This window comes from Abrus precatorius, unplaced genomic scaffold (genome assembly GCF_003935025.1).
Source record: "Abrus precatorius isolate BTA unplaced genomic scaffold, Abrus_2018 Scaffold9, whole genome shotgun sequence".
Taxonomy (NCBI): domain Eukaryota; kingdom Viridiplantae; phylum Streptophyta; class Magnoliopsida; order Fabales; family Fabaceae; genus Abrus; species Abrus precatorius.
The window spans coordinates 22,089,395-22,109,629 of NW_020874439.1; the positions used below are offsets into that span (position 1 = coordinate 22,089,395).

The window sequence follows — 20,235 nt, forward strand, 5'->3', positions numbered from 1 at the left end:
GTATAAGAGGTGTGCATGAATTGGATTTCTAAAAATCAATCTAAATTTAAAATTTAAATATATGGATTGAATTTTAAACTAATCTATTTTAATTTTTTTAAAATTAATTTAAATTTGATTTTAAAATTTAGATTTAGTTTAAAATAATTTTAAATCTAAAAAATATACTATAAATATTTTTAATATTATTATTAAATTATTATATTAAAAATATTTAAATTTTATAATAACTAATATAAAATTATATTTATATATTTTAATCTATTAATAATACAATTTTTCTTATGTTTATATTGTATTAAACTAATAAATATTTATATATATATATATATATTCTACTTTTTATTATTTATCCACCACAAAAATTAATTACACAGATTGAATTTTAAACTATTTTATTTTATTTTTTAATTAATTTAAAAGTAGTTTTAAAATTTAAATTTAGTTTAAAATTAGTTTTAAAATTAGTTTTTATTAAAAAAATTAAGTTAACTTATTTTTAAATTTAATTTTTAAGATAAAATTGATTTTTAATATATTTATAAATTTATTTTTTAAAGTAAAACTAATTTTTTATACATATAATTACATTAAATTAGTTTGTTTTAAAAAAATTTAATAATATTTTTTAATTATATTATATTTTATAAAAGTTTATAAAATATTTATTATTATTTATAATTTATTTTTAATAACGATGAAAGTTTAAATTAAAATCTATAAAAATAAAAATTAATAGTATAAATAATAATAAAATTATTATTACAACATTTTATAAATTAAAAAATAAATATAAATATAAATATAATAATAGTAATTAATTTAAAAATATTTGTTGTATTTTAGAATTTTGAATATAATAATTATATTTTAAAAATATTATTTTAAATATTTAATTTTAATTATAAAAATTAAAATTAGTAAAAAAATATTAGTTATAAAATATAGTCAGAATAAAATTTTATGAACTAATATAACATAAATATTTAATAAATAAAAACATAAATTAATACCTCTATACTTATTAATTTGAATAAATTAAAAAAACTAATTTTAAAAAGTTAATTTAGATTATTAAATTATTTACATAAATATATTTAATTAAAGAATTAATTTAATATAAATATAAATTTTTAAAACTAGTTTAACATTATTTATGAATTGAATTTATAAAATTATATTGTTTTGTCCAGCTCTAACAAACAGGAAGGCAGAAAAAAAGGCCTTTGGGTGCAGACAGGGGCAGGGCCACGAGGCCCACGACATCACCAATTGGATTCCATATCAATTTCGAGGTTCTGCTTGAGTCTGTTTTAAATTTATGAAGGTTTTAATTGTAATATTTTGATATTCAGGTTTTTAAGAAGTTTTAAAGTATTTTGAAAGAACTAAGATATAGAGCTTTTAAAAAATTGAAGATCTCTAAATTGATTTTAATTTATGCTAAAAATGCTTATTTATTTTGTCTTATAATTTATCTTATTTTCTTTTTATACATTCTTACTAAACAGAATTTTATTCACTAACTCGATATATTGTAGGCAGGGAGGGGGCCTTGGACCAATTCATGACAAATATGCAATTTTAGGAGTTTAAATCTTGAATTTGATACTTTGAATAGGTTTTGCTTAAATATTCGTTTATCACCTTATCCTTAGTTCAAGAGATTAATTCCACAAAGAAGGGGGGGAAAAATTCACATAGGGCTTTCACTTCTAATATTATTTCATACAAGAATATTTTACCATCAAAGCATATAAATTAATGCAACTGAAGCTTTATATCTTATTCCCTCTACTCCAACTAGGTGCCTACATTCTAAATTATTGGCATTTCAAGGCTCCAACACTTTCACCACTTCAGCTTTGCAGGGAAGTACTGCACCAGAGAAAGACACGTCAGTACAAATTTAGTGTTGCAAATTCAACTGTGAACTTATGTTCTACACTAGTTAAGAATAAACTAGATAAAGATATATAAAAGATCACACTCATATATCTTATTCCTTAAGGTTTTGGTAAAAATGTGGCATCATATTCATTGTTGTGATCTACTACCTTTACCTTGGCTCATTGGCTTAGTTCCCTTGTTTTTGGGCTCCTAGCACCCAACAAGTTGTATATACTAATGTGGTGACTAAAAAAACTTCTTCTTTTTTTCATTTTTTTTCATTTTCAATTGGAAGCAAAGGAAATGAAAGTTTCAGAGTAGTGCTGACCTTTTCAATGAGGTAGAGATAGTATGGTTTAACCTTTTCAACATCAATTCGAACTTTGCTCTTGCTATAAAGGTCATACTTACTACAGAAGAAAGAAAGAAAAAATTGCAGACTTATTAGCCAGCCATCATTTACCAATATACTTTATTTTGAAAAAATTCGTATAATGTTGTTACTTGAATATATGTAGCCATTTCAGATTTTCAACATCCTCATCATTCATCAAGTGCTTATAGGCTCCTTCCCTATGTAATGCTGCAAGACAAATGAGCACATCAAATTTTATTGGTATGAACTCAAGAGTAGTGAACTTTGGATTCTAGGTTGAGCTTACCATAGAATGAGTGGTATCTAATAATGAATAAAGCAGCTGAGGGCAGTGTAGTTTTGTTCTCCTTTGCCACCTGAAGACATCACCAAAATTTTAGACTTGTCCTTTACAATGAATGAAATAATAGCATCAAATATCCAACATAAATAAAACATATTTTACTAGGACTTTCCAAGAGCTTACTAGATACATATAGTCATCGTGTCCCCATGACATCATCACGTTGTTAAGTCCACATTTCTCTGAGTAAATTCCATATTTAGTGTTGTAATGTGGATTGTTGTAGTCTGGATTTTCCTTAAAATACTGAAATGAGAATGGAACATATGTGAGGTTTCATTTCAACATATTGTTTGTTTTCCACCCAACAATAAAATGACTTGATACCTTGTGATGAACAATGGATTCATCAAATCTGCAACCAACTGGGAATATGTCCCCTGTAGGAGCACAGTAAATGTTAAAGATTAATTAGGCTTTTCTACATTTTCCTACAAATTTTTCTAATAACCATTCTATTATTTTGTTAAGTAATAAATACATAAAAAATGCATTTATTGTCTTAAAAATATGAAAAATGTTTAATAATTTTTCTATTTAGTATTTAAGAGGATTAGCAGGTATAAAAAGTAGCAAGATTTATAATTATTTGATTGTATATAAACACCACACTTAGTCACTTACCTACAACTGCCCATTGAGGAAGTTCTCCAAAACTAGGAAGCAAAAGCACCTTCCCAAGATCTGCATTGAAACCAAATTGGTCATTGTGGTATAAGAAGTGAAGGTTTACAATTAAATTTCCATCTTTCATTTCCAGTAGTCCATATTAAACCAAAAATACAAAAAATATATCACAGCAAAGTGATCTTCAAAGCAATGAAATAATAAGGAGCAGTGTAAAAGGGTCATTATAATGCAAAAACTGTACCATGGATAAGGCCAGTTAACTGGAGCCAATCTTCATTTGGGTAGTCCCTCCTTATAGCTTCAGCTGTTTGGAGCAAGTGCTCAATTTGAGGTTCATCCAAGTCAGGATCACTCTCATCCACCACTTCATTAAGGCGTTCACAACATTCCCATATGCTCATCTCTACCTTATTCAATTTTCCATACTCCTCCCTCATTTTCTTCACCTGTACAATATATATTCTTCATATTAATACCATGTTTCACATCTTTATAATTTTAAAAATATGCTAGCCCAATTTGTGCAAATGTTTTGTGCTCATTTATCTTGAAGAAACATAAGTTGAGATAGAAATAATAATAAATGCAAATTTTCTGGTGGATGCTTACAAAATCAACTGATTGGTAAATGTGATTTTTTCTGTAGAATTTCTCCACTCCTTCTTGCCTTTCACTTTCAGCACCGTAATCCCTGTTATGCAGTAGCTTGTCACTCTTAAGATAATTTTAGTAGTGTGTTAACGTATGAACATAGAGAACTAGAAGATTTAATCAGTTTTCATTTTCACGATTTTAGTAATACGCAAGTGAAATGACAAGTAGCATTTTGTTCATTTTATTTTTTCCAAAAATTGTGGAAAAAGGGTAATAGCTCTAATCGTTCAGTTTACTTGTTTCCTTATAATAAAAAAAGTAGTTAAGAATCAAAATATGATTCTTTCATCCTAAATATAGTTTATTAGTATCAGACCAATATATAGCTTACAACTAATTTTACCGATATGAATTTGAGGCATTCACTAACAGATATATTTGTGATTTATTTCACCTCAATTTTGAAGAAAATTACAAATTTTAAAAATTATAAGATTCTAAATTTGGGAAGTTTGTAAATATTCTAAGTTAAATAATTTTGGCTTATTTTTCTACAATAAAATTCTTGTCACTTCTTTCAATAAAAATTTTAAGGTGTATTAAAATGATCATAAGACGAGTCATGGTAGATTACTTTCGAATAGCATGATTCTAAAATTGAATCATAATACTTCAAAACTTCTTTCTTTTTATTATATTATATATTTTATTTTTTCTGCGGAATTATATATATTAGTTTTATTACAAAGCTGAAGAGCAGAGCAGGGACTTGATTGGCCTATCCCAAAGTTCAACAATGATATTGATGCTATGGTTGACGAATCTCAATTAAAACACTTATTGGCAACGCTGATTTTGTTCGACCCAGAAAAACAAAGGAAAATCAGTCATTTTATCGATGATAAGGATGAATTCCTATTATCAATTGTGATATAATCAAAAAGCTTTTTTCCATCCCAAAAGGAAAATAAAACAAAAAAGATTAAAATCTCAAAAGAAAGTGAAAGGGAAAGGAAGTACGGGAAATTCAAGGATTAGAGAGTTTATATCTATTTTGTTTTTTACTTTAATATGAAAATTTTTTCTTATGTTCAGCTATAAAACACATAACACTCCTCGTGGGCACCAAGATACATCCATTAATCATCATTATCAACTCCCAAATTAACGTTGAAAAATCATTAAAAAGGTTTAAATTGGCGAGTGGCTTTGTCTTTTTTGTATTAATTTTGGATAAGGAAAAATGGATGAGTCACTTTAATTTTAAGTTGAAGGCGTAAAAGGGTATATAATACAGTATGTGTGTGGTACCACAAAAAGTGAATAGTTTATGGAGAGGGGAACCTAAACATGTGCCCAAATGAATTGGTCTGTGGTATCACAAATCCACCATCCAACACCAGTTCTCTCTCATTTATTGGTGCAGTCTTTGCCTCTACATCGCCCCCTGCAATTTTCCAAAGCTATTAACTGAAAAAAAAAAAAAAAAAACCACACTATCTGGTCGACACTTTACACTTCCGAATCCAAAGTGTTCTTTAGGGTCAAAAAAGGACACATTTTTCACCGATTACTATCACAAGAAAATGGTACAGAATGAAAAAAAAAAAAAAAACCCATTTTATCTTAAACTAAAAGTTACACTAAAAACAACCATATTAACCCTCTTTCCTTTCTTAATTTTTCCATTAGATGGGTAATTGAAAAGATTGCACCAAAATATAGATTTTTCCCTATGATTCTCAACATAGTAATAATAGATTTTGCTAAAGAAATGAAGGGTTACAAAAATCAATTACCAAAGTGATCAGGTTGCTGAATGAGGATAGTCATGTTGAGTGAGAGAGTTGAAGGAAAGTGAAAGAGAATATAGGGAAGAAAAGAGTTGAAAGGGGTGGGGTGGCATGGCTGTTGAGAGATTGGTATTTATAACTGGCCGGAGAGTCCTTGCCTGAGAATTGGGAGTTCACAAGTCCTTCCCTGAAAATCTCACTTTCTTATTTCTTTCTTTCCATCTTCACTACAGACAAGTTTATGCACCATTTAATCCTCCCTATAATATAAATAACTACCATTTTACACCAAGAAAAAACCCACCCGCCATTTTTATAAATATTGGATAGAGAAAGAAAGTACCACCCAAGTTGGCAATCTCAAAGGCACATCACAATCCCACGGATAGACTGTGATTAATTGATTGGTGACTTCTCATATGTTCTTGTGCAAGTAATTTAATATATAGATCAAATCTTACTTATAATGTATGATAACATGGCTATATTTTTTAAATTATATATCACTATGCATATAACTTATCACAAATCTGAATCTTCAATAATACTATACATTTAACACCCCACACAATTTGATTATTTTATAAAATTAATCTGTAATTAATGAGAGTAAATAAAACTATATTCATGTAGTAAAGTTGTGAGAAATAAAAAAATGTTAATATTAACCATATAATCATTTTTAAATAATCTGTGCGGGTCCCACCTTGGTCGGAATTTATTGTCATAAGACTCATGACTGAGTCAGCTTGAGTTGGATTACATAAATATCTCCCAAAAAGTGGGGCCCAGTGACGTGGCATCGAGTCACGTTGTACCACACGTGTTGTTTTTATGAGGCGTTTCATGAATCACAAGTTTTTCATCACCAGTTTTATAATCACCGTTCGTTCTTGATACCTCAAGAATCAGACACGTGTCATGCTTCAAATCCAACACGAAATATAGAATGCATTGAAGCCTTACACGTCCGAGGATATTCTTACGTGCTTGTTTTGTACATCAACTTTTCCGAATACTATATAATATAATATTACAATAAGATAGGATAAATAATAATATCAATTGCAACAATGCACAGAAGATATATATGTATGTTGAGGAAAAAATGGAATATATCAAATTTATGTGCCCCGAGAAGATGTTTTATGAATTTGATTTGATATATGGTAGACAAGTTGAGTATATTAATGTAATTGTCATGTGATCATATAATTTCGTGAACACCATGACAAAATTCATAGGGTTCTGATTTTTCAAACTTGTGGACTTTGCACTGTTATCAAGCAAACGGAGGAGGATAAGGACCACATGAATTTTTTAATCAGATCATAATAAACGACAACACTCTCTCATATGGATTTGGGTTTCAATTTCTTAGTCAAGTTCCCAACTCATCGAGGGTTTCAAATGATTTTCAGGTGAAAAATAGCTTTATATTCTACAGTGAAAAGTTTTGTTATGAGGGTTATTATTACCTTCGTTTTTTTTTACCATCATAGTTAATTATATTGAGTTAATCACAAGTTGGTGTTTCTTACCAACATTTTTGTTGATTCTTGATATGTGGTTTCATTGAAATTTTGCCGATTTCGAAGAAGTGGTTTGTGATAAGCTTTTTATGCATTTTTTTTAAATTGAATAATGAAATACAATGAGAAGAATTTTGTGAAAAAAAAAATTAAACAAATATTTACTCTTAAGAGTTAAAAGAAATAATTTATTATTATATTTTTAAATAAAAAAATAGTTTGGAGGAGGCTAAAGTAGATAAAGTAAGGTTTTTTTTTTCATTTTTCCCTTTTAATTTAATTTTTTAACTAAATAAACAGATTGTAAAATATTCTCACTACTCTCCCTTCAATCAAGATAGAATTGACCGAGTCAAGTATAATCCGTTGGCTTAAAATTCAACATTTACATAAAAACAATAGCATGTCCCTTAAGTGTGCAACTTGGCATATGTGAAGTAATTAAAACAATAAACAGTAAGATGTATATAATTTTTGTATCACTTTATTCGAATTTTTATATATTTCAAAACTATCACAACGAGATTAAAAAAAGAAACTCTACAGTACGTGCGTTTCTTATCAAAGGTCACCTGATCATAGTGCGTTATGCATATTAGGCATTAAAGTAGGGATGAATATAGCAAATTAAGGAAGTACTGCATGCACAGAAGGGGGAAAGAGGGAAAGGACAAGTTGCAAAAATTCCTTCTGTGGTCACTTTCAGCAAGCTGTGAGGCTCTGTAGAGTTTGGTGTGAATATCTGTCCTGCACTCCAAAGGGCCATAGCTCATGCAATCAAAGGTACACCACAAAAAATATAATATTGAAACCTTGTTTATAGACTATACACCATAGAATATAGCTGTACGCAAATCGCTTTCAAAACTTGTGCTTTATTTTACCCTAAGACACCCAAAAAATATCTGTCAATGATGAAGTCACCTGGAGAAAACTATCGTTAACAGCGACTACTACTATATCACCACACCCAACAACATGACAACTCGTGGAAATCGTTGTTAGACAATTAAGGGTATGTTTCTGAATTAGGTTTGACAAATGGTTTATTTTTAAATGAAGATAATTATTTAATATTTATAAAAATTAATTAGAAATAACAGATTAAATTTCTATTAATCTATTGTTTTAATTTTTTATTTAAATAATTATCAAATTTGATAATATTATTGAAAATGAAAATTTTATCCTTCCCCTCCTTCCTCTACAACATACATGTATCCAGCATCCAGACGGGCGCTGTTATTTACTAAGGGTCCTCATCAGAAAATCATTAGCATGTCGACCGCATCTACAAGAGCTTATTTGGATTGAAGCCTCAAGGCCAAATTTGATATTACATACATTTAGATTAACTTTCTTTTCCCTCAATAATATATTTCTTTCACTTCTATATATATAAAAAAAACTCTGAAAAAAAAAAGTTTTAAACTATTAATTGTCAAATTCTTTCTGTACCTTTATTTATTGTTAAATTTATAATAAGACACTCATATATTACTCATATAAACAAAATATGAAAATGTTTAAAATATACTATAAAATTATAACATAATAAATTAATTATTTGTTTACTATTAGACAAAAAATCAGAGGGAATATTTTCAGTCACTGTTGCCGGATTCCAATCTTCAATTTCGTCTTTTCAATTTTGGAGTCCAGATAAGCGTACATGATTATGCAATTCAAACGACAAGATGTCGCAGCTAGCTAAGAGCATCAAGAGTCAATAATCTAAAACAATTCAATTTATGTATTATAATCTCAATCGATTGAACAGGAATGCAATTTGTCGAGGTGTTCAGGGAAAACTAGGATGAAACCAAGTCCCCGCATCTCAAAGTTGAATAAATAAGAAATGTTCAATGTGAAGGAGATTAGTTTCGTTTACCCGTACACGGTCGCTCAATACATTGTTAGAATGGAGAAAACAATAATGTCATCCTACCGTCCAGTGGACCTAGCTGATAATATGTACATTCATGGTGAACTCAAAAATAGAGCCACACATTTTAGACCAAAGAATAACATGAAGTTAACCATGTTTCGGCATGCGTCGCATGTACGGAACGGTCAACTTTTCTAGTACCTGAATATTGACAGCTGTTGCGGAATGTCTTTTGCATCAAAATTTCATTCTTTTTGCTGGTCCTTGATCAATTATGGGATCAACAGGAGGAGCTTGCGATTCTGCCGCTTCCTGAGTTTCAGTACCTTTCTCAGATTCTGCTGTGGGAGGTGGAAGATACCCTTCTGGAAATGGTGGCGGAGGAGGAGCTGGTGGTAACTGCAGCAGCATTTTAATACTCATTTCACACCAATAATGAAGGACGGGGAGCTTAATAATGGATGAAAGAATGTGATAAAATTCTAATAATGCTTTCAGTCGTAACATTTATAAACCAATTCACAACAACTTGATCAAATTTGAATACAGAGCAAAAAGAACACCATCTCTTGAGCACTTCACCAGCCAAATAAAATTATTGACGACACAGAGCAAAGAGAAAGGAATTTTTTTTAGATCCTCCTGAAAGTGTTAAGTGAGTTATTTATCAGCCAAAAGTTTTATTCTTCTTATGGTTAGATCCACCCTCATTGCAGTGGAAGGAAAAAAGAATTTCACATTTTTGTTTTGTGAAGGATTGGAAAAACCCTATTGATTGCACTTTTCTCTAGACTCTGAAAAGCATGAGAAAAAGGCTCAATTAATATGATCCCCCCGTCTATTCTTCATTTGTGAAGATAATACTACTAATTATTAAAAGAAGTAATGTAATGTTTTTGGGCTTCCTAAGATATTAAATGCCTCGTTGCTTCAGTTTTTTTATTTAATACTTTCTGCTTCAAGTAATAAGGAAGATTTGATAAAACGATATAGAATTACACAACAGATAAATTAAGGTTTTTTAGATAATAGAGAAGATGACGTGTATAAACATTTTATATTATATCACAACTGATTTCATGGATCTTCAAGACAATGGTTTTAGTTCAACCTTTCCCATATCTCTTTCTTTGATATAGAAATTATTTGTAACTGCTAATAGCGTGCTAAATAATTAAACACAGGAAAGACCTTTGTTTTTTTCAACTTACCTTGCGTTGCAAGGATGCAAGAATATGATCCACTCGTTTAACTTCCTTTACGTCAATTGTCTCCTTACCAGTCTTTGATTCCGGCAGTGCAGTCTCATTTTCAGAATCAACTGACCCAGCTAGAAGAATCACAATTTAGTTAATGTGCACAAAAGTATGCAATGGAACAGTAACACATACTTACATTACACCTGGGGTAAATGGTACATGATAAACCTCACACTAAGATTTCTAGTAATTCAAAAACAAAAATTTGGCCTATCTGGCTATCTACTTTGAAAGGCTACAAGGGAGGGAGGATACAGAGACTGTAACAGCTCCGCTTAATCAGAACAAATTACTATAGCTGAAAAACTTTAATAACAACACATTTTTCAAACTCTGTCCAGTTTTTGGCACATTACTGTCATCAACGGTGTCTTATCATTCCAACAAAAGAAACCAACAACTACTATCTCCACTTACCGTATCCAATCTTCTCCAACTTTGAGGCAGCTGTAGTAAAGGCCTTCTGTATGTAATAAAGGGCCCTTCCCTGCAAGATCAATGACACAACCAGTATTGAACAAAACCTTCTCTCCCATAATAAAAAGCATAGACTAAAACAAGCTACTGAACTGCACAAGGTTTATTGAGTAAAGCCTTTATATATAAACATCAATCATAAAATTTGTTGTCGTAATGCTGCCTGAAATTCAAAATCGTGCGCATTAATACCTCAAACAGTTAGAACCTAATCCAGCTTCCATAAAGAAAACAAGTTAAAATTTCAGGATTGAAACGGGTTTTCCCCTGAAAAATGTCTAGATTATCAATAACGCAAAAATTCTAAATAACATACATCATTAAAAGAGTATTCATAACCCCAAAAACAACAAAACCATAGATGAATCACAATTGCAATCAGGCATTGATATCCTTAGTTAGGTGATAATTACATATAAAGTCCCTAAAAATACCGAAATATCTCTGAAATTTCTGTTAATAAAAACACAATAGTCCTTGATTCTACATCACTAACATATAGACAATCATAATAAAAAAAGGGTAACGAACTCACAATCCGAGCAGCAAAAACATTGCAGAGCTGGGGAGCCTGGTAAATGGAACCATCCAATATGTAATAAGCGAGCATAGGCGTAACTTTGTCAGGGCTATCTCTCTTCTGCTTGCGAATAACAAAGAGGTGAGGTTCCATAACTTCACTAAGCATGTACTCCGTGCCCGTCATTTTCCTACCGTTATCCAAAACAGTCAAACTAAAACCCTAGAAAACGAAAAGAGGAAACAACGAATCGTAAAGAAGAAGAAGTGATTACGTGAGCTGAGAGAGATCGAGAGGGTGAACAGAACGCATACGCAGTTGCTCGTTGTTGCAAGTCCAATCGTAGAAAGGCGATAACGCGAAGTAATCGAAGACTAAGTTGCGATCCAAAGGGAAGGTGTTAAGCCACAATTGGTCTCGGAAGCATATTCCGGTCATGTCCGTTCCCGGAGGTTGCGCCGCTCCTCCCTCCATCCCCGGTGTCGCCATTCCCAACCCAAACCCTGTTTTACCTCTCTGGAAGTAAGGCCTTGTTTGGACACAGTTGATAAAAGAGGTAAACGCTCTTTTTTAATATATTTTATTTTATGTGATTATTTATGAAATGCACCCTTTCAACTTAAAAAATAAAAAATAAAATAAAAGGACAGAATTAGAAGGGGTCATTTTCTCTTTATGTTAAAAAAATATTTGTTAAAATATATTGACAATTCAAAAATATGAAAAAATTAGTTATACCAGTATTTTTTTTAATATATATATATATATATATATATATATCAAAAAAATTTAAATTAGTATAAATTTAAAATTTTTATACTTAATTTAAATATTTTATTTATCTTAAATCTAACAGCTAGTAAAATAATAAATTATAACTTATTAAATTTAAATTAAATAAAATCTTAAATTAAATGTAAAAATTTTTAAACTTAAGAAGATAAAAAAATTTAATCTTATCATTCATAAATTTATGTTGAAAAGTTAAAATATCTATCTTTTATGTTGTCATTTAAACACATTGAAGCTTTGGCAACTTAAAATCATAAAAGAAAAAGACTTGGATAGACAAAATGTGAGGCTTGCATCATTCCCTTAAAAGCAAGATGATATACATATTAGTAATACAATTTTTTAACATTTTTTTAAAAATATTTTTAATTATTGATTAAAATTTATTAAAAATTATAAAGTATATATGTGAATCTTGCTCTTAATTTATTGATTCTCACTTGTAAAGTAATAATTTTATTCATATTTTATATTTTTTAATAAAATTTAAATAATCCTCAAAAGAGTGTTGAAAATAAAAAATTTACCAATATTTCTCAATGTATGATTACACGGGCATTAATTATATCTAGGCCGGGTCAAATGAACAGCCAGCCCAACCAAGGCCCAATATTTTCACTTAATCTTCTTCTCTGAGTTCCCACACTGGGAACGCTAAACAGTAAACGATGAGAAACATTGGATGTCGTCTTAGATTTTCGACTTTGATCGAACCACACAACAAAAACGCAAGTACGAGGATGTTTGTGAGATCCTCCTATCTACCTATACCTCATCGAACGATTCCTCAAGCCATGGGACAGGATCTAGATTTTGTTAACGTTGCACATAGCCACGTCATTCACTCTCACTGGGACAAACTCCACCCTCTATCACCCTCTCTCACCCCATTCAGAGTCAAACACCTTCTCCTCAAACTCCAAAACGACAACGTTCTCTCCTTAAAATTCTTCAATTGGGTTCTCAAACACAACCCTTCTTCCCACACCCTCGAATCCCACTCCATATTCCTTCACATCCTCACCAAAAACCGCAAATTCAAAACCACCCAAACCATCCTCAGAAAAATCCTTGCTTCACCCACTATGAACCTTCCTTCTAAGCTCTTTGAAGCATTGTTATACTCATACCGTCTTTGTAACTCTTCCCCTTTTGTTTTTGACGCTCTTTTCAAGACCTTTGCTCACACCAACAAGTTTAGAAACGCCACTGACACTTTCATTCGAATGAAGGAATATGGGTTCTACCCCAATGTTGAATCTTGCAATGCATTTCTAAGTTCATTGCTTCAGCTTCATAGAGCTGATATAGCATTGGCGTTTTATCGTGAAATGCGTCGTGTTTGCATTTCGCCTAATGTGTACACTCTCAACATGGTTATTTGTGCTTATTGCAAGTTAGGGGAACTGCAAAAGGCTCTTGAGGTGTTGGAGAGCATGAAGAACATGGGTTTGAGTCCTAATGTTGTGTCCTTCAACACGATGATTGCAGGTTGTTGTAACAAGGGTTTGCTTGGTTTGGCCCTGAAGGTTAAGTCTTCGATGGGGAACAATGGGGTGCACCCAAATGTGGTTACTTTTAACACTATTATTAATGGGTTTTGTAAGGAGAGGAAGTTGCATGAAGCAAATGGGATTTTCACTGAGATGAAGGTTGCCAATGTGGCTCCTAATACTGTGACTTACAATACTTTGATAAATGGGTATAGTCAAGTTGGAAACAGTGAAATGGGTAATAGGCTTTATGAAGAGATGGTGAGAAATGAGGTTAAGGCTGATATTTTGACTTATAATGCATTGATTTTGGGTCTGTGTAAGGACGGGAAGACAAAGAAAGCTGCAGGGCTGGTTAGAGAGCTTGATAAGGAGAACTTGGTCCCCAATGCCTCCACCTTTTCTGCCCTTATTACTGGGCAGTGTGTGAGAAACAACTCGGAGCGTGCCTTTCATATTTATAGAAGCATGATACGGAGTGGTTGTAATCCAAATGAGAATACTTTCCAAATGTTGATATCTTCCTTCTGCACGAATGAAGACTTTGATGGAGCTGTGCAAGTCTTGAGGGACATGTTGGACAGATTGGTAACCCCTGTTCCTAGTACCTTATATGAGCTCTGTAGTGGACTTTGCAGATGCGGGAGAAATCGGTTGGCGTTGGCCCTGTGTGATGAGATGGAAGCGAGGCATCTATTGCCAGAAGGTTTTGACAAAGAAAAAGTTGCCATCATCCATATAGAAAATGAGACAAGTAACTGAATTTGTCAGGTTGTTGCCTGTGTTTTCTATGACTTCTGCAGCTGTACATTACATTCTTAACTTGTTGGTTCCATCTTTGTTTCACACTAACTTGACAAATTTCACTGTAAAGAATGTTCCATTAAATCAATAACAAAAAATTAAGATACATATTTTGAGATTGAGCAGTATTTGCTCCAGTAGTGCTTCAGACTTCAGTTGTAATTCATTACTGGTACAAAGCAATAGTTATAATTTTAAGTCAACTTGCCAACCTCCAACTTAAAAGTGCTGAAAGCACTGGCTATAGTACATACTGAAGTATGCTATCGTTCTATATGAAAATTCCTTATTCCAACCAATTGTGAGACAAGCACATAAATATCGTATAAAATGATGAAAAAGAAACTGAATGAATATGCTTAATCATAAGAGAGCTCTGCAACTTATGAGTCTTCGTTACCAAGGTCTCCCCATCTTACATTGTGCTTTGCAGCAAGGTAATGTGCTCCAACTGGTCCTCTGCTTCCAAAGGGGTAGAGCTCTGGAGCAATCTTGTTTTCAATTTCTTTTAGCAAAGGAGTGAATAGTGCCCAAGCTGCATCAAGCTCATCGCTTCTAATGAACAGCCTTCGCTCGCCTTCAATAGCATCTAAGAGTAACCTCTCATATGCATCTGGTATTTCTCTTGGATACCTTCACAGAAATTGAAAGTTGCGTATTACTGCCCTAATCAAACCATGTTTGTATGTATCTCCTCCAATATCAGCACGATCATTCTTAGCTAACGGAATTTTTATAAGATTGTTAAGCTATATTTCACAAGCAAGAGTTATGTCCAAGTATCATTATGAAGCAGGAAAAGTCAAAACAGAGACAAATGAAATGATAACAAGGGTCAAAGACAACTTCCACATTGCAGGTTGTATCTTTTGGATGCCTTCATGAAAAAAAAAAAAAGAGCTTATGTGAATTAACTAGATAAACATTTTAACTATCACTTTTAAATTTAAATTAATAATCAGTAATGTTTAACCACAAAGTTTACGATTGAGTATAATTCAGTCAACTCTATGCAGAACATGTCTAAAAGATCTTATACCTTGCTCGGAAAAGCAAATTTAGATCACTTCTGTCTAATCTCATTCCTAGACCAGGAACTTTATTGTTGATCTTCAAATATATAGCTTCGTCAGGTTGTACACGAAGCACAAGCTCATTTGTAGCCTTGTCCAGATCAGTTCCAAAATTTCGCTTGTACAAATTACCTGGGACGTGTCTAAACTGTACTCTAATTTCTGCACTGGACACATTTTTTGGATTGTTTTGTAATAATCCCAAAGAATGCACAGAAAATTCAAATACATAATTTACCTAAAGAAAGAAGAAATATTGCACACCGTTTAGTATGGAGAGCCTTGCCAGCTTTCATGAGAAAAGGAACTCCATCCCATCTAGCATTGTCAATAAAAAGAGCTGCTGCTGCAAATGTTGGAGTAAGGCTACCATTGGGAACAGTTGGATCATCTGTGTAACCAGGATATGATTTACCACCCTTGCTATGGCCCTTATATTGACCAACAACAACATTTTCAAGCTGTAGTGGTCTCATTGATCTCAGAACCTTCACCTGAGTTGAGACCATTCTCAGTAATCACTGAACATCATTATATTAGCTGAAATCTTTCAATAAGATTATAGAATATTTAGGAGGGCTGAATTGAAACAGTAATAAAATGTTACTAGTGTGAGGTCTACTATGGATATAGACACTATAGATGTACCTTTTCATTTCTGATGTCTTCAGCATCCAAGCTGACAGGTGTTTCCATTGCAAACAATGCTAGTATTTGCAGAAGATGATTTTGCATTATATCGCGAAGGATTCCGTAGTTATCAAAATAACTAAAGAAAAGCACAAAGACAGTTTGATTAGTTGTGTGAATCATCATTCTATGGAATATCATAAAAAAAACATATATGACATGACAGTACTCACCCCCCTCTTCCTTCTGTTCCAAAATCTTCAGAAAATATTAACTGCACATTGCGAATGTAATTCCGGGACCACAGAGGCTCGAAAACAAGATTTGAAAAGCGAAGCACAGATAGATTCTCCACAAGCTCCTTACCCAAGTAATGGTCAATCCTAAAAAATTTCCAATGAGTTCAAGCTTTTGACTTTAGCTAGTTAAAATAATAATTTAAAATGAACCAAATGCACCTGAATATTTGGTCTTCAGTGAGGTACTGCTTCAAACATTTTGTTAGTTCACTAGATGATTCCGAGTCACGACCGAATGGCTTTTCAACAATGACCCTTGTCCAGCCATCTTTTGAAGAAGCTTTGAGGCTAGCACATCTCACCGCATCCACAAAAATGTTTGGAGGTATTGACAAATAAAACAAACGGTTTGATAGTTTTCCACCCTACCATGAAGAATTTGATTTTTGTTTGTATGAAACAATAGATTTAGTTATGGGAAATATAAGATGCCTTAAATTTTTATGACTGATAATAGAACCATTTTGTAGCACTACATTTTTCATTTTCAAATCACCATTTGCTCAAAAGGATCTTGCTTCCTATTCTAAAGAAAGATCTCCAGAACCCAGCACTCAGGTTCTGAAGTAACAGGAGTTCCTTGTCTGAAGCCAGTTTAACATCCAGGGAATACTTTGAGAAAGTAACTGCGACGCAGCCTAGTGGAAGAGGTTCATGTTTAGGGGTATTTCAGTTTTTTAAACATTTATGTCAAATTTGAGAAAGAAATAGAATACAAGATCAGATAACATGATTTATCTTGCATTTTTTAATTGTGTTTGCTTCTGATGGAAAATGACTGCCAATTCTATTTTATTTTTTTCATTTTCTGTGGATACAGGGCTCAGCACTGTAGGGAAACGCAGAAGATGGTAATATAATACCTCTTTCTCTTTCAGCTTGCTATCCAATTCTGAAAAGTGGTCCTCAGAATTGTATTGGCCAGAATGATAAAAGCATCTTTTTAAGAACTGATCCATTTTATCTTCGCAATTTTCCCTGCAAGCTTAAACTCATATCAATATGGGAAAAGTATAACGTAAGGTTTTACATCATGTAAGCACAACACCATAAAACATAAATCGTACAAATGTGTTGTAGTGATAGACTCGAGAAAAAAGAATAGTGAAGAAACCGTTCATAGCGCTTAATTATTTACCCATTTACTTTTAAGAACTCACTCTTTTCTCTTCAACCACGATTGATTATGAAATGGTATCAAATATTTTTTCTGCAATAACATTTACCTCTTATCAATTCTGCATGTTAAAGTTCTGCTAATCATGTTCCTTAATTCTTCATCGGTCATTTTAGTCCGAGCAAATCCAAACACAAGAAAATTCTGCATAAAGATTACAACCATACAGACTCAAACATAAAGTTCCAGAACATTTAAATAATCTATCTCAATCTCCCAACTTTTAAGCATAACTGCCAAACGAAACAAATACTATGACAAGTCAAACCTCAGGTAACCAATCTTCATAAAAAAGAGCAAAGAGTGCTGGAAAAATCTTCTTTTTAGCAAGGTCTCCAGAAGCTCCAACAACAGTTATACTAAGGTTGGGTCCTGTGCATTCTGAGTCTGAGAAGGGAAATGATCCTTCAGGTTGTTGGGGCTTGGTATCCTCTTTGGATAATGAACTTCCAGCTAAACCTACTTGATATGTGAATATATGGGATATGAATTTAGCTAAGCTAAACAACTTTAATGAAATACAGATGCACAAGTATTCAACACTCAACAGTCACACAAAAGCTTGAAGCAAACAGAAAAGTAAATGTGCCTGCAACATAAGGTGTGGTTTCAGGGCAACCGGACAAATAAAATATATATTTCACAGAAGAAATGAAATATGATTATTGTAATTATTAGAATTCATAGATTCAATCCTCAACCTGAAGATTTAATCAAAATGCCACTACAAGGAACATAGATATTCCTAACTAGAGAAATATCAAAATAATAAAAAGAGAAGAAAATAGCAACATATCTTCTCTTAATGTGAAGTCAAGATCCAACTCTAGTGGAAACTTTCAATATGATTTGATTTTTGGACTGACAGAGTCAACTAACATACCTAGCGTGTGCAACATAATTGGAGTCTGAGAATTAAAAATAATAAGAGAAAACCAATAATATAACAAGGAAGCACAAGGGTAAGAGATAAGCGGTAAAAATTTTCCCAGATAGCGAAGAAACTTGTACACAACGAATATAGTATGACGTCTTATTCAAAATGTGAGAAAATCATACTTGTTTTCTGAATAACAAATTGAATTACCAAATCAAGGGAATTCAACAATTATGAAGTTTTTTGTTAGCCTGTCAAAACAAGTATGACCAGATAGTGCATTCAATCTGATATAAGAAGTAAGCCCTAGGAAGTAGGACCTGAACAAGTCAGCGGTTATGACAAGGTGAATACCATCAACCATTTGAAGTGATAATAGATGTTCTCTACAATAAAATTAAATTTCACAATTCGGATAACAAGGACACTAAGGAGCCACTCAAATCCTACCTCCACTTGCAACCAATTTGCCACAGTTATAATTGAAAACAACAATGAAGGGCCATAGGTAGGAACGATTGCTAGATCACGTAACAAGGTATGACATGAGCAACCATTTCAATCCTTAATTAAAGTTTTATATATATATATATATATATATATATAAGCAAATCATGCAAAAATGAAGATGAAGAACAAACCATCACTAGAAGAAACAGCATTTAGTGGAAGCCCATTTGAGGATTTGACCTGAAAATGGTTTCTAGCAGAGTTTCCAAGATGAGTACAAGAAAGCCATGGTGGCGAACGAGTGTTTGTACTGACAAGTAGTGGTTCATTCCTGAATGCGTAGGACGTGATTATGGTTAAAGATGGACCCAAAAGAGTAGTGGCCATGCAAGTTGGTGTTTAAGCTTTGAGAATTCACAACAAAACCATAAGAACTCAGCAACAAAGTAAAAAATCCAAGGTAAGTAAGTTGAGGACAACGTAGGAGTTCAGTTTATATAGTTAATCGTTGAATAAAAAAAAATGGATAAATTTAGTGTTGTGTTGTGATTTACGAATGTGACATCATACCAAAGTTGTCCTTTGAGTTTGTGAAACGACCAAATCAAATTAAAACAGATGAGGGGTTGCTTTGTAAATGCGCAACAAAATATCCTCAACGAGAGGCCGAAAATTTTCTTTCAATTTTATTTTATTTTATTTTTTCGAATGATTACAAAAAATAATGTAAACTTTCTGGTATTCATTTTCAACAACAAACTACAACAGGGACCTGAATTAAATGGGCTGGGATTGATTTATAAATTATTTTTTGAATTAATTTTTTGAAAGTGTACTGAATATATTTAAAAATAAAATTTTTAAAATAAAATTTATTTAAATAACTTGTATTAAGAACATTTTCTTTGATATTATATGTTATGTCCATCATGCTCGTATGTGGTCAGCCCATCTGCAACATTGAAGATAATCTTATCGCTATGACTTTCCATATTCTTATAATTATTATCTTTTCAATGAAGATAATTAAAAGGTTACTGTATATAACCAAAAGTTAGCTAAAACTCGATGCTAATCTACCCGAATGAACTAATATTTATCTTCAAATGCATTCTGATCATATTGATCTAAATTTCATATATCATGAGTGCATTTATCTTCCCGTCGTCTACTAAATTATTAATTTAATAAGAATGCATTCTCAGAATAAAGAAATTGTGCTTCAATATCCATATAATGAATTTGTTAATTTGCAAAGTCAACTAATTACAATATAAGTTTTTTGAATTTGTCTCGCTATATAGATTAGTATCTCAAGATGACAGAATGCCTTGGAAA

General features: G+C 31.9%; 4 protein-coding genes across 8 annotated transcripts; 1 reads left to right on the forward strand and 3 right to left on the reverse strand.

Moving 5' to 3' along the window:
* Positions 1–1,587: 1,587 nt before the first annotated feature.
* Positions 1,588–5,903, reverse strand: LOC113849014 (inositol oxygenase 1-like). 2 transcript variants are annotated; one of them, XM_027478538.1, is made up of 11 exons: positions 5,633–5,903; positions 5,178–5,280; positions 3,849–3,930; positions 3,481–3,685; positions 3,234–3,293; positions 2,937–2,989; positions 2,733–2,855; positions 2,553–2,622; positions 2,395–2,473; positions 2,219–2,300; positions 1,588–1,878 (listed from the first exon to the last, which is right to left on the reverse strand). In XM_027478538.1, the coding sequence occupies exons 1-11, from the start codon at positions 5,664–5,666 to the stop codon at positions 1,852–1,854; spliced, it is 918 nt and encodes a 305-aa protein (XP_027334339.1). In that variant the 5' UTR covers positions 5,667–5,903; the 3' UTR covers positions 1,588–1,851. The 2 variants fall into 2 exon arrangements, 1 of the variants encoding a protein (XP_027334339.1); XR_003502055.1 differs by having other exon boundaries at positions 1,706–1,878; positions 2,395–2,463.
* Positions 5,904–8,885: 2,982 nt separating this feature from the next.
* Positions 8,886–11,897, reverse strand: LOC113849015 (mediator of RNA polymerase II transcription subunit 6). 2 transcript variants are annotated; one of them, XM_027478541.1, is made up of 5 exons: positions 11,577–11,897; positions 11,318–11,492; positions 10,723–10,792; positions 10,258–10,367; positions 8,886–9,445 (listed from the first exon to the last, which is right to left on the reverse strand). In XM_027478541.1, exons 1-5 carry the CDS (start codon positions 11,789–11,791, stop codon positions 9,284–9,286), a joined length of 732 nt encoding a protein of 243 aa, XP_027334342.1. In that variant the 5' UTR covers positions 11,792–11,897; the 3' UTR covers positions 8,886–9,283. The 2 variants fall into 2 exon arrangements, with proteins under 2 accessions (XP_027334342.1, XP_027334341.1); XM_027478540.1 differs by having other exon boundaries at positions 10,258–10,376; positions 11,577–11,838.
* A 648-nt stretch (positions 11,898–12,545) lies between these two features.
* On the forward strand, positions 12,546–14,663 carry LOC113849013 (pentatricopeptide repeat-containing protein At4g26680, mitochondrial). The gene has a single exon (XM_027478537.1). It carries the CDS (start codon positions 12,763–12,765, stop codon positions 14,347–14,349), a length of 1,587 nt encoding a protein of 528 aa, XP_027334338.1. The 5' UTR covers positions 12,546–12,762; the 3' UTR covers positions 14,350–14,663.
* On the reverse strand, positions 14,454–19,376 carry LOC113849012 (glucose-6-phosphate 1-dehydrogenase, chloroplastic-like). 3 transcript variants are annotated; one of them, XM_027478535.1, is made up of 10 exons: positions 19,089–19,375; positions 17,839–18,029; positions 17,620–17,714; positions 17,257–17,371; positions 16,553–16,758; positions 16,328–16,477; positions 16,113–16,233; positions 15,729–15,958; positions 15,431–15,631; positions 14,454–15,024 (listed from the first exon to the last, which is right to left on the reverse strand). In XM_027478535.1, exons 1-10 carry the CDS (start codon positions 19,282–19,284, stop codon positions 14,775–14,777), a joined length of 1,755 nt encoding a protein of 584 aa, XP_027334336.1. In that variant the 5' UTR covers positions 19,285–19,375; the 3' UTR covers positions 14,454–14,774. The 3 variants fall into 3 exon arrangements, with proteins under 3 accessions (XP_027334336.1, XP_027334335.1, XP_027334337.1); XM_027478534.1 differs by having other exon boundaries at positions 14,459–15,024; positions 17,839–18,032; XM_027478536.1 differs by having other exon boundaries at positions 14,613–15,024; positions 17,839–18,023; positions 19,089–19,376.
* Positions 19,377–20,235: the final 859 nt, after the last annotated feature.

Excerpts from the sequence above, each read along its gene's own strand:
- LOC113849013 (XM_027478537.1), top strand. The coding sequence starts at position 12,763 with ATGAGAAACATTGGATGTCGTCTTAGATTTTCGACTTTGATCGAACCA.
- LOC113849015 (XM_027478540.1), bottom strand. The coding sequence starts at position 11,791 with ATGGCGACACCGGGGATGGAGGGAGGAGCGGCGCAACCTCCGGGAACG. Across the intron at positions 10,377-10,722 it reads GTTGGAGAAGATTGGATACG|CTGGGTCAGTTGATTCTGAA; the intron begins GTAAGTGGAGAT and ends TGATTCTTCTAG. Across the intron at positions 9,446-10,257 it reads TTGCATCCTTGCAACGCAAG|TTACCACCAGCTCCTCCTCC; the intron begins GTAAGTTGAAAA and ends ATGCTGCTGCAG.
- LOC113849014 (XM_027478538.1), bottom strand. The coding sequence starts at position 5,666 with ATGACTATCCTCATTCAGCAACCTGATCACTTTG. Across the intron at positions 2,474-2,552 it reads TAGATACCACTCATTCTATG|CATTACATAGGGAAGGAGCC; the intron begins GTAAGCTCAACC and ends TTTGTCTTGCAG. Across the intron at positions 1,879-2,218 it reads ATCTCTACCTCATTGAAAAG|TACTTCCCTGCAAAGCTGAA; the intron begins GTCAGCACTACT and ends TCTCTGGTGCAG.
- LOC113849012 (XM_027478534.1), bottom strand. The coding sequence starts at position 19,284 with ATGGCCACTACTCTTTTGGGTCCATCTTTAACCATAATCACGTCCTAC. Across the intron at positions 16,478-16,552 it reads ACTGAAGACCAAATATTCAG|GATTGACCATTACTTGGGTA; the intron begins GTGCATTTGGTT and ends GAAATTTTTTAG. Across the intron at positions 15,632-15,728 it reads AAGGCTCTCCATACTAAACG|TGCAGAAATTAGAGTACAGT; the intron begins GTGTGCAATATT and ends AAATGTGTCCAG.